General features: G+C 40.7%; 1 protein-coding gene across 1 annotated transcript; it reads right to left on the bottom strand.

The window, feature by feature from the left end:
• Nucleotides 1–1,509: 1,509 nt before the first annotated feature.
• LOC121316515 (trace amine-associated receptor 1-like) lies at nt 1,510–2,550 on the bottom strand. Its single transcript, XM_041251549.1, has one exon. It carries the CDS (start codon nt 2,545–2,547, stop codon nt 1,510–1,512), a length of 1,038 nt encoding a protein of 345 aa, XP_041107483.1. The 5' UTR covers nt 2,548–2,550.
• Between the last annotated feature and the right edge of the window lie 9,996 nt (nt 2,551–12,546).

Below are 12,546 nucleotides of genomic sequence, written 5' to 3'. Positions count from 1 at the left end.
TTTAATAATTTAATGGCTTCAAGGTGCCATCGACGTGAACTCCATATTACTCAAGGTTAAAAGTCGGCATTAATGATTTAAAAGAAGAAGATACTACAAGGCAAGTACTAGTTATTTTCCTTGTGTAATAAACTGCTAATAGGCCTACTAACAAAGGTGTCGATGTGAGGAGTGTAATTATGAAAAATTACGAAAAAAAACATACAAAAAAAACAAAGCAAAAAAACCTCACTCCAGTGGGCCCATCAAAACATTCTAGAACTCACTAGTGAAAGGGTTAATTGAAACCTGACAGCTGTTAAGACCAAATACTTTATTATAACATGATTATTTTAGAACTAGAACTGGAATATACTAGAATAAAGTACTTTGAGAACATTTCCCTAAATATTTTGAACATCATCTCTCCTATTTAATCACTTATATTTTACTTTATCTGTTTTTCATGCTGATTATGGCTGTTTACTGCAAACGATTATTTTCAAAATAGATTTGCAATAGCGGTAAAACAATCCAACACAGCTATACATTTTAATAGTTTGAGCCTTTACGGTACAAAATCAGGTTTCGTTTACAACATTTATCAAAACACAGATACACAGATTTAGCAAAAGCAAACTGGTTTGGCATCTCACAGAACAGCTGCACAGCCATGGAGCTCATTAAGCAATAAAGAGCAATGTAAATCTTCAAGATCTATTACCATGAAGAAATATTTTACAAAAACCAAGACAGATTTAAGGAACTTAATACTTTATATTTACATTTTTCTTTAATGTATACGTATATACAAGAACAGTGAAGTAAAATGTCTATAAAAGCTACAGCACATAGAGTGCAGTGCAACCCAGTTTCAACTGTATGCTTCAAACTAGAACTGCTAATGTTGGGTATGGGAAGTGCTATTAAAATATATTCTAGGTTATTGCTGCATGATTACTTTAAAAACGTATGTAATAGATAAAGGCCAATGAAAACAGAAATATGTGCTTTTAACATTAATAAAAAAGGGGTTTACATACAGCTTGTGGTTGTTAAAGCATTACTTTATTAAACACAAATGCATAATAGCTAATTTCTAATGTTAGTAACTTTAAGGTTATACTGGAATAATAAGTAGAAGATGATTATGCTAGCAGAGGTAACAGCATTTCTTTTTTTAATCTGGTTTTGAATTAATTTTTTTTTTATTAGCAAAAATTACTCAATACTCTTTACAAACAAAATGTGATCAGTTTATACTTTTTTAGACCATTTTACAGAAAGGGGGAATCAACTTGGATTACCATTACAAATAAGCGTGTGATGCAATCCAGGTAGATTTCTTAGTGTATAAAATGCTGAAAGTGAAACAGTGGAAGTTAATGTTTCATTATGTCATTTAAACCGTTCCAAAAAGGACAGGGTGCGTCAACAAAAACATGTACCATTTTTAAAATAACAATTATTATAGATACAATATATATATATATATATATATATATATATATATATATATATATACTTAGATTAGTTAGACAATAATTGTATACTGGAAGAATTACTTTGAAAGATTTTGCAAAATATAATAACTCTGAATGCTTTTCTGAACCATTTATAAAATAAAGCATAAATAAAAGGATTAAACGCTGAGTTTAAATAAGCGATCCAGATCAAAGCATCTCCTACAATAGGTGGAACTGAGCCTTGAATTGCGTGATCCATATTAAGGTATATAAAACATGGTGACCAACAGACTAGAAAGACCCCCATTGTTATCCCCAGGGTCCTTGCAGCTTTCATTTCTCTCTTTAGTGATGTTGTATTTTTCTTTTCTTCAGCTGTTTGCCTTTGGAGTTCTGTGTCTCTAATTGACCTGGCCTGTCTTCTTGCCACAAGAAATATTTTAAGATAGATACATATCATAACAAATCCTGGGATGTAAAAACATAATAAAGATGTAATAATGACTGATGCTGCACTTAGAGCTAAAAAGCAACCTCCTATACAGTCAGTATTATCGTATGAATCTTCCATACCTTGTTTGTTTAATTCTATAAATATTATTCCAAATCCAATAACTGCAGCTAAGGTCCAGCTAATGAATATCATGTTAACTGTAACAAATGCTGTAATTTTGTTTCTGTATCTAAGAGGATGGCACACTGCATAGTAGCGGTCAATTGAAATGAAGAACATATGCCATAGAGAAGCTATGCAAAGTGTGAAGTCTGTACTGGCATGCACTTTGCAAAATAAGTCCCCAAAGTACCAGCAATTTTCAACTGATCGGATCGTGCTGGGGGGTAGTACAAATAGTCCCAGGAGAAAGTCAGCAGCTGCAAGAGAGAGGAGAAGAAAATGTGTGGGTGTGTGAAGCTGCTTGAAATGTGCTATAGAGATGATGACCAACAGGTTTCCACAAAGTGTGACTGTGATCACTGCCCCCAGGAACAAGTATAGTGGAACACGAGCAATGATTGGAAAGGTGATTTTAGGACATGACCCAGGTGTAGATTCATAACAGAACTGTGTGCTTCCAGAGATCCCACTTTGACTGAAATTCATTTCCAATATGTTTTACCTAGAGAAAAATGAATATGTTTAATATTAGATAGGCTGTGGCTTTTAAAGTACATTTAAAAAAACACCTTTAATTTTTGAAACCTTTTTTATTGGTCATGTCACAAAAGTATTAGCATTCAAGATGCTCAAAACATAAACAGAGCAATGCCACTATATACTTGCATTGCTGTATTCTAAAGGGTAAAAGCACTTTCCTACTCATAATTAATAGCTGCACCCTTTTATCTGCCCCCAGTAGAGCTGTCTTTTCTGTGTTGGTTTACAGGATTAAGTCAAATGCTCTATGTGGAGGAAGATTTTCATTTTGGAAAAGGTCTTTCTCTCTCTCTCTCTCTGTCTCTCTCTCTGCCTAGCTTACAGTTGTAGACTATAGCTGGAGTGAAAATATTTATGGAAATAAAAAAGAAGTTCTGCAACTGAAGTCTCTAAAATAGTAACATATCAAGATTTATTTCTTAAGGTATCAAAAACCTTGACAGATATCAACAGGTTTTGTTTCTGATGCCTTTCATAGTAAAATGCTTTAAGTTAAAATGTTTACCTAGTTTTTTTTTTATATTGCTACATATCTTACCATGTTTATGTACTTATGGATGAAATATAATATTACTTAGTTCATAAAGTCACACAGAATAAAAAAAGTCACAATTGTTGCAGTTCCAATTCCTCACTATGCACAATAAAAAGTGTGAGTAATTTCTGTAGAGAATGTCAACAAAAAAGTTACTATTTAGTTTTTCATTTCAACACTAAATATATTGGAATTGTCAATGTTCCTGAAAATACATTTACAACACATTTCATATTTCAATAGAAAACCCATAACCAGTACCTCAAAGTCCACTGCTGTGCTTCCATTCCTTGTTGTTTTCCACATGACAGTTTCATATTTAAAACCACAGCCACGTGTGCATCTGCACCAATTTCTTGACAAAATATGTAATTACCTCAATTTTCCTTAAGGAGATACAACATCTCCAGTGGTAAACAAAACAGTGTTCTAGGGTGTCTTTCTTTTAATGGGCACCATGAGAGTGACCTTTACTAATAAGGTATGCTATGGCTATCAACAGTACTACAACTCCTTACTCTCTTGATACCAACCTTGCAACTGAGCTTCCTGATTAACAATAGTGTGCAACAGCAGTTTCGTTTTACAATATTTACAGAATGCTCTGTCCGTAATTCAGCTATATTTACAAAAGACAATATAACACATACTGTTTCAAAATTAGAAATAAGTCTGAAAGTTAGACCTGTTGGAAATGTGTACAAAGATGCAATGCAGAATTTTAGAAGAATCCATGCATAAGTCACTTATTATTCATCAATATGCATGCTCAAAACATCATCTGTGTAGTGTGGGGTGATGGATATAGCAGTACAGTGATCACAAAATATACAAGTTACTAAAGGGCCTAGAGTAAAGCATATTGCTTATTATACAGTCAATTCTCACACACACACACACACACACACACACACACACACACATTTATAGTTTCTGTCCCTTTGTGTAGGCTGTGCTCCACGCCACTGTAAGCTTATACTGTCTGTATGCAGTGCTTCACACTGCTGCAAGCTGAGTGCTGCATCGGTTGTGTGATTGCACGCTGTCCAGACTAGACACCTGGCCCAGTAACCTCGGTGCTTATGCTCCTGGTCCTCGGTGCTTCAGACCCTTGGTGCCTCGCCACTACGGTGCCTCGTTGCCCACGGTGCCACAGAACCTCGAGGCCTCGTCGCCCTTGATGTTTAGATGCTTCTTGCATCAGTGTCTTCAGTTCATCGGCACCTTAGAGCCTTGACGCCTTGGTTCTTTGTCACCCTCGGTGCTCATGAGCCTCGACGTCTCAGTGCTTCTGTGCTCAGATACTCCCTGCATCGATACCTTCGGTGCTTCAACGTCTCAGACTCGGTATCTCAGTACTTCAGCACTTTTTGGTCCCAGAGCCTCGACGTCTCCGTACTTCGACGCACTTGGCACTCGATCGCACCCTGCATTGGTACCCTAAGTGCCTCGGTGACCCAGAGCCTGAGTGCTGCTGTGTTTCAGTCTTTCAGTGCCCCCAGAACTCAATGCATTGTTGCTCCCCTAGTGCAGATGCTCGTGCATCACAATGTAGAAGTTCCACCTTTGCACATCCTTTTAGGGAAGCTTCTCCCACAGGACAAACCCATCCTGTTTGTCAAGTCCTTGGGATAAGACGTTCTGCTCGATCTACGCAGTGTCCCAGCCACGGACCCTGTGCAGGAGGTTCACAGAGTTTATAGGAGCGGCTTCCTCAGCCAGCTCAGCTGAGCCCTCTGCAATGTTGGGACTCCTGCTTTCCACCCCTCCTCCACCTGCCTTCCAGCCCAACACTGAGAATTCACTTCATCACTTCAGTCCACCGAGATCGCAGCTGCTCATGGTCTCCTTCGAGGAGCAGTAAGAGGGTAAGAGGGCAAAGCACAGTAGGTAGGCCAAGGATATTGTCAGAATCTGCACATACTCTTTATATATATATATGTATATATATATCTCAAGGGAGACATTTAGGAGGACACAGAGATGTTTGGGACTCCTATAAGTGGATTGTTTGTCCACGGGGCTTGCAATGTTTCTCACAGACTCATTTGATTTTAGCGAATTAGAGTAACATCAGTACTGCTGGTTTTCAGTGATTGATATCAGTAATGGTTTTTGGAGTCTAACTATTAGACTGGAAGAGCAACAGAAGTTCGCATTAACGGTGAAAGGTGTACACAAGGGTATCACAACTCACCAGTGATACAGTATTCCATCAATGTCTGGCAAAGGCAATAAGGTCCTTTGACAACAACCAATATGGAACTGTGTTACAAAAATGTCGATGACTTGTTGTTATGTAGTTCTTCTCTTGCAGAGGCGTAGAAGTTGTTCCATGACACACTGGCCCTACCAGTGTGTGTGTTCAAGGAAACATCCAAGGACAATGGGTAAACAAGTGTGACAAAGTGCCCGCCTGTGTATATTATTTGTTATGTTGCGTGTGGTTTGTTAAATGTTGGTGTGTAGTCATTGGTACACGGGATATAAATGGGTCTGTGTAATACGAGTGTTTAAAATGTATATTTGTATTTAGGCACGGGATTGTACATCACTTCACGTACATTTAAAGTAGTTAATATGTGAGCACGAGGTTGCACATAATTAATTCACGTGCTGGGATTCAAGTGAATAATGAATTAGTAATTGAATCCCAGCACAACAGTATATATAGTTGCACGTTTTACTCACTCGCGGTTGGGTGTTCGGTGAGTGGAGAACGGGAGAGAGAGAGAGAGAGAGAGAGAGGAGAATTCGAAGTAAATATCAATTGCTATCGCGTGCTGGTGGGACCAGCACTACACTTGTTTATTTATCTGTCACTGTGTTTGTTTCTGTGTCTGTCTGTGCACTGTGTTTGTCTGTATAGTCCATTTTGTTTGTCTTTTTGTTTTGGCGTAGAGTGCCGTGTCCTGTTTTCTTGTTTGTTTAAACCCTTTTATTTTGCAATAAACCGGCGCAAGCAAGCGCCATCATCATTTCACATCATCTGTCTTTGTGTTCATTCCTTTTCCTGGTTCTGACACCGCCCACTTCGGCCGTCTTTGTGACAACAAGACACAAACCAAACTATATAGAACTAACAAAGCAGAGGTTGTTGGCGCTGCTCCTCTGACAAAAGAGGATCTTTGATATTGGAACTTGTGAAAATAACTGAACATGCTACGACCCCAACCAGAGTATGACTTACATAGAGCCAATGACTATGTAAGCCTGGCAATAGACAAAGCCACGGTATGGACTGACTTACAAATTAGACTACCACCAGGAGGGTATTATGCCAGGAGTGAGACACTCTTGACGACATGACACATGGAGCCAGTGGTTATGGCTCCACAGGAATACATACTAATTGAGTTTGTTTGTATTACAGGAACTCCAAGTACTCTAACCTATTTTGTGTTCACAGGGCAATGACCAAAATAGCCCCCTGCGAAGAACTCGAAGAAAAGCCAATCCCACAATGGCTTGTTATGAGAAGGAAATAGCTCCTCAAATTAAAATTGTATTAAAATAGAGCGAAAGAGAAAAACGAAACCCATGCAGCCTTGAAAAATACGTACAACAAAGTACAATTACTTCAATAAGTAGAACAAGTAACCGATGTGACATACTGTCTGAATTAGTGGGGTGGTTTGGGGCAGCCCAATCTACCACGAATGGATTAAACACTGAATTCCAACAAGTAGATAACATGGAATGCACCATGCAGCTAATGCAATACAATTAATGGTAAAGTCTATCAAAACCTGCTTACAGGCTATTAAGGATAATGTTAATGTAACACAAGATGAAGAACGGTGTTACCGTATGGGAATGGCCATGGGGAACCACTTTGACCGAAACATAAATAATCTCCTCTTTGGACGTTTATCAGTGTCGCATAGAAAATCCCTCGAACGTGTTAAGGCAGGTGGTTTAGGTATCGAATGGGCTGCTGATGTGTGGGATGCCATCCTCACCCGCCCATATCGAGGTCTGTATCATACCACTAATATCACCTATCAAGTTTGAATACCCTCAAGAACCTCTAGGGTACCTGCGGCGGTAAAAGCGGTTCAACCATTTGGAGAACAGGAAGGTAAGCATGTATATACTTCGTAAAATGTGCGGTGGGTAGGAAATGTTAGTTTGTACAGTCCTGATTTTTGTACACAATTTAATGACATTGTAATGTATATATACTTACGTGCTGACTACAGCCCTCTTTCTCCTTGCTGCTGTTTCCACTTAACCACATAAAGGCTTTGAACAAATGACACATTGGTGCATCACCCCTGACTGCACACACATCTATAGGAGCAAGAACATGTGAAACAAATACCTCTTATTGTATATGTGTGAATGTGCCAGAGCAAAGCTCTGCCGGTTAGAAATTGGCAGGGATGGGGTTAATTTCCCCTACCTGCTTGGGTTTATTACGTACAGGTGGCTGGGGTTGATTGGTTGATTAGATGATTAGTTTAATTAACTATCAATCAGCGCCCAGCCATAAAAGGAGGCCTCTACTTCTCATTTGGGAGGAGGGAGCTGAGGAAGCAGGTTGGTGTTTTTTGGTTTGTTGGTTTTGTGAATTCTGCATCCAGTGAAGTCATTGCCCAGCCTGGAAATCTTTATTTTGTAAGTTTTGCTTTTGGTCTTGCTTTATTTGTGTTTCAATCCCTTTGTTTTGGCCCTTGTGCCCTTTTATTTTTGTGTTTATTTATAATAAAAGAATATTTTTTTGAACTGCAGTCTGTCTCTGGGCCTCTGTCCACTCGCCAGCCTGCCACAGTGAACCACACAGTCACACTGGGATCCAGAATAATACTTCCATTATGGCTGGCAACAATAGACCACAAGAAGTCCAACAGAAGTACATGCACGTATGGCTCAGGACATTGCAAAGATTATCAAAACCTGGAGCTCGAGTCGAGAGTGGGGTTTTGGTTTGGAGTTGATAATGATTCTTTTTATATTTTGCCATATGAAACGTGTCACGAGGCGCCATCAACGTGAACGCCGAATTACTCAAGGTGTAAAGTCGGCATTAATGATTTAAAAGAAGAAGATACGTCAAGGCAAGTACTAGTAACCTCTGACTTGAGGTATAGAAGACGGAGAATGAGAAAAAAGAAGGTGGTATGGCCCACTGACTTGTACAGCCAATTTGATTTTCTGGCTCACTGGTCGAAGAGACCAGCAATTGACTTGTATTTGACTTGTACAAAGAGTGCAGGAACAATGGCAGATTACAAAGTGTGGAATGTGTGCAAAACTGTTCTGGTTAAATAAAAGATACATAGATGAAGTGCCAGCACTGAGTGGTGCAACACCTATGGAGAATTTTCAAGTTTATTTATACAAACTATTAATATGCTAATAGTATTATTGAAAATCTACTTACATAGAAGCATGCAGAATGCTTTTACTGACACAGACACATAGGGGCAAGTGCTGGTAACCTCTGCTTCATGCCATGGACCATTTATGTTTTCAGCCATAGGCAGGCCTTGGGCAGAAGCCTGGTAGGTCTTGTAGTGGTGGGCAGACAGCTTTGGCTGTTACAGGCCAGGGTCCTGGATGCGGCCATACTAGAAGCACCTACCTCTCCTGGCCATACTTTCGGGCCAGTGGTGGAGGAGACACTGCAACGCTCCCACCGAGAGCGGGAGACGTCTTGACAGGTGGCTGCGATGTTCCCTTCCCGTGCTCCGGTATGGGATAGGACAAAGTGCTGGCCCTTAGCTATGTTAACCCGGATAGTTCCGATCCCCACTCTGCTGATAGCGACCTGAGGCACTGCCTACAGGCTTCCGCAACAACTAATACTTGGGGCCGCCCACAACGACAGGGGAAGAGCTCCGGGAGGCAGTTCCCATGGAACCACCCTAAACAGCCTCCAAGACAGGCTCCACCCCAGCTTCAGCAGCCCCAGCAGGGCCCCTGAAGGCTTGAGGCCTCAGACCCACCCCTTCTTATAACACCAGCTACAATACTGGCGCAATTGCACCCCAGACTCTTGGGTGTTAGCCACCGTACAAACAGGTTAGGCTGTACAGTTCCGTTCAGATCCTCCTCCCTTTCAAGGGATCACAGTTATCTCCGTGAGCGACCCTTTCCAGGTCTTGGCCCTCAAGCAAGAAGTAAAAACATTTCTTCTCAAGCAAGCCATCCGCCTCGTAGAACGCACCTCTCAAGAAGAGGCGTTCTACTCGTGATACTTTCTGTTGCCGGAAAAAGGACGCGGGCCTACGACCCATCCTAGACCTGAAACACCTCAACAGGTTCTTGAGGGAGAAGATGTTCCAGATGGTCACAAATCGCCACATTCTCCGCTCAGTCCAGCCAGGCGACTTGTTTACCACTGTGGACTTAAAGCAGATGCATTTTCACACCCGGTGCACAGGAAATACCTTTACTTCACTTTTCAGGGAAGCATCTTTGAGTTTTCCGTGCTGCCATTCTTCCTCTCCTTAGCCCCCCACACGTTCTCAAAGTGCGTGGTTGCCATTCTAGCCCCCTTCCGGCTGCAGGGGATCAGGGTGTTGAACTACCTGGACAACTGGTTGATCTGCTCCCAGTTGCAGGAAGGAGCAGAGGCCCACACGACAATTGTGACAGGGCATCTGGCGACACTGGGGCTCACGGTGTTGTTTCACAAACTATTGGGTCTGATGGCCGCAGCTTCATCAGCCATCCAGCTGGGGTTACTCTACATGCGCCTGATCCAAGTGTTGCTCAGTGCCTTCCGGCTACACCCCAAACGTGACAGAGCGCGTTGGCTGACCGTGACTCACATATGCTGGGAAGCCCAATGCTGGTGGAGACAAGCTTCTCACCTACACAAAGGCGTAAGGCTGGGAGTGATCCATAGCCGTCAGGTGGTGACAACAGAACCATCCCTATTGACAGTTCCCCTGGGTGCTCATATTCTAGCAAGCCATTTTCTAAAGGGTGCTCGGCGGCTACATCCTCCTAGGATGGACGTCCTCCCCGAGTGGATTCTAGATGTGGTATTGGAGGCTCTCACTAAGGCCCCGTTGGAGCCTATACATTCTATAGAGTTGTCTGTCTCTGCCGTCTGTCAGTGCACAGCTCCTGTATGCATGTTTGGGATGATGGAAACAGGGTGTTGTTATGCATGAACCCCACTTTCCTCCCTAAGGTGGTTACGGCTTTGCACCTGAATCAATCAGTGCAAGTAGAGGCTTTCCATCCCCCACATTTCGGAGATTGAATTTCTTCTGCTCGGTTTGGGCATTGAGATGTTATGTAGATTGGACGAAAGCTATGCGTCAGTCTGACCAGCTCTTCGTCTGTCAAGTTGAAAAGACTCTGGGTCAAGCCTTCTCAAAGCAGCCACTGTCCCACTGGATTGTGGACACAATTTGGACTGCATATACTAATGCTGGCCTACCCCCACCTGAAAGGATGGCCACACACTTTAACAGAGGAGGAGCGATGTCATGGGCCCTCTTTAAAGATGCCTCATTGACTGATAGCTGTACTACCGCTTGCTGGGCTATTCCACATACATTAACCAGGTTCTACCGACTCAATGTGGTAGATCCCTCAATGCCTTCATTCAGCACAAGTGTCCTTTCTGAGGGTTGCATGATCACACAACAAAGATTTGTTTGGTGGTAGCGAGATGTCCGTCATCTGCTGTCGGCTCAAACTCCCGCACGACAGCTTTGATATACTTTTCCAAAAGTATTTTTGTTGGTCGTCTTCAAATTGAAAGGGAACGATAGGTTAAGGATGTAACCTCGGTCCGCTGAAAGAGAAGACGACCAACAAACCTTGTAAGGTTGCATCACTCTCATTTGCAGGTTCAATGCTGAAGAGGACGTCACTCCCTGGAGGGACCTATTGGCAGCTGTGACATGAAATGCTCAGTAAATACCTCACCTGTGGCAGGCATATCCCAAAAGTATTGTTGTTGGTCGTCTTCTCATTCAGGGAGCCAGGGTTACATCCGTAACCTATTGTTTTATCATGAGGTTAATGTTTTTGATACTGTAAACATTTTAAATGGCACACTGTTATGCAGAGGTGACAAGTTAATGGTAACGTGATAAACATTTACAGTGCAGACTATTTTGTACTGTTTATAATGACTGCCGAATAAAAAGCGAATATGAGTGTTTCCAAAGAGATTTCTAAATACTGTCTTAATTCTGTGCACCCAAAGACATATAATTAAGTTCTAAGAGTGAAACCTATTGTTTGGTATTCTGTCTTAAACAAGTAACCTGCCAGTCCCAAACTGTTATGAAAAATTATATATTAAATAAACGGGGAAAAAAAAATAAAAGTGTTAATCAGATTATTCCGCCTTTTATAGCAACTGTTCTAGGGCAGTGGTTCCCAGTCTGTGGTCCATGACTAAACTCCAGGTGGTCTGTAAACAACTCCCAATATTCGGTTATACAGTTCTAAACAGCACAACAAACAGCTTGTGATCATGTAACATAATCATACTGAAGTGTCATTCTTGGCCCATGATTAGGGAAACACGATAAAAGAACTTAGTTTCTTTGACGTGCTGGTCCACCATAATTTGTAGTACAGCTTGATAAAGCATATCATTAGATAGGGAAGGAATTGGATTTCGCTTTCTGCTTGTTTGTGTTTTCAGCCAAAAACGGGCCCAATTCGGGTACAGCAGAATTACAGCCACCATAGCTGGGCCAATGCTGGGCCAGCCACACTAAAACCGAAGCAAGACGGTAGAAAAATTGTTTGTTCATTTTATTTGTATGATTTTTTTTCTGATGCCAAATGCACTAACAAAAATAACGGCCAAATTAAAATACAAATGTACTTCAAATAGGACTAAATTAGAATGATACATAAAATATATATATATATATATATATATATATATATATATATATATATATATATATATATATATATATGTTTATGTTTTATAGTTTCTATTTTAAAGGCTTTTTCTTAGCTGTTCACTGACTGATTGAGCTACACTTTTCCCATAAAAAAAAATCAAAAAACTTTGGTGTTCGCTGACTCTCTCAAATATTGCAATTGCCAAGTGTAAACTGTGACCCTTGTGATCACAAGCATTATTAAATAGCCTAAGCTTGTTAAATAAGACGTATCAAGTTAATTAAATTTAAAATTGTAATGTTTTTTGGTGCATTCGTTAAGCGGTAAATTAATATAGTGAATACAAAATATATATATTTCAGAAGAAAAATAACAACTATATATGTTAACGTATATGTCAGTAATTCACAGTACCGACAGGACAGAATGAGAGGTTATTTAAATTGAGTATGGAGGAGAGATGAACGGGTGCACGTCGCACACGCAAGTTCGTCTCCACTTGAAAACAGTAAATTATGATAGTGTAATTTATGTGTGCCGTGTTAAATAACGAGAGATGTTCAAGTGCCTTTTTG

Source organism: Polyodon spathula, chromosome 6, assembly GCF_017654505.1.
Source record: "Polyodon spathula isolate WHYD16114869_AA chromosome 6, ASM1765450v1, whole genome shotgun sequence".
Taxonomy (NCBI): Eukaryota; Metazoa; Chordata; class Actinopteri; order Acipenseriformes; family Polyodontidae; genus Polyodon; species Polyodon spathula.
The sequence above is the reverse complement of the archived record's forward strand: the minus strand, read 5'-3'. Positions and strand labels throughout refer to the sequence as shown.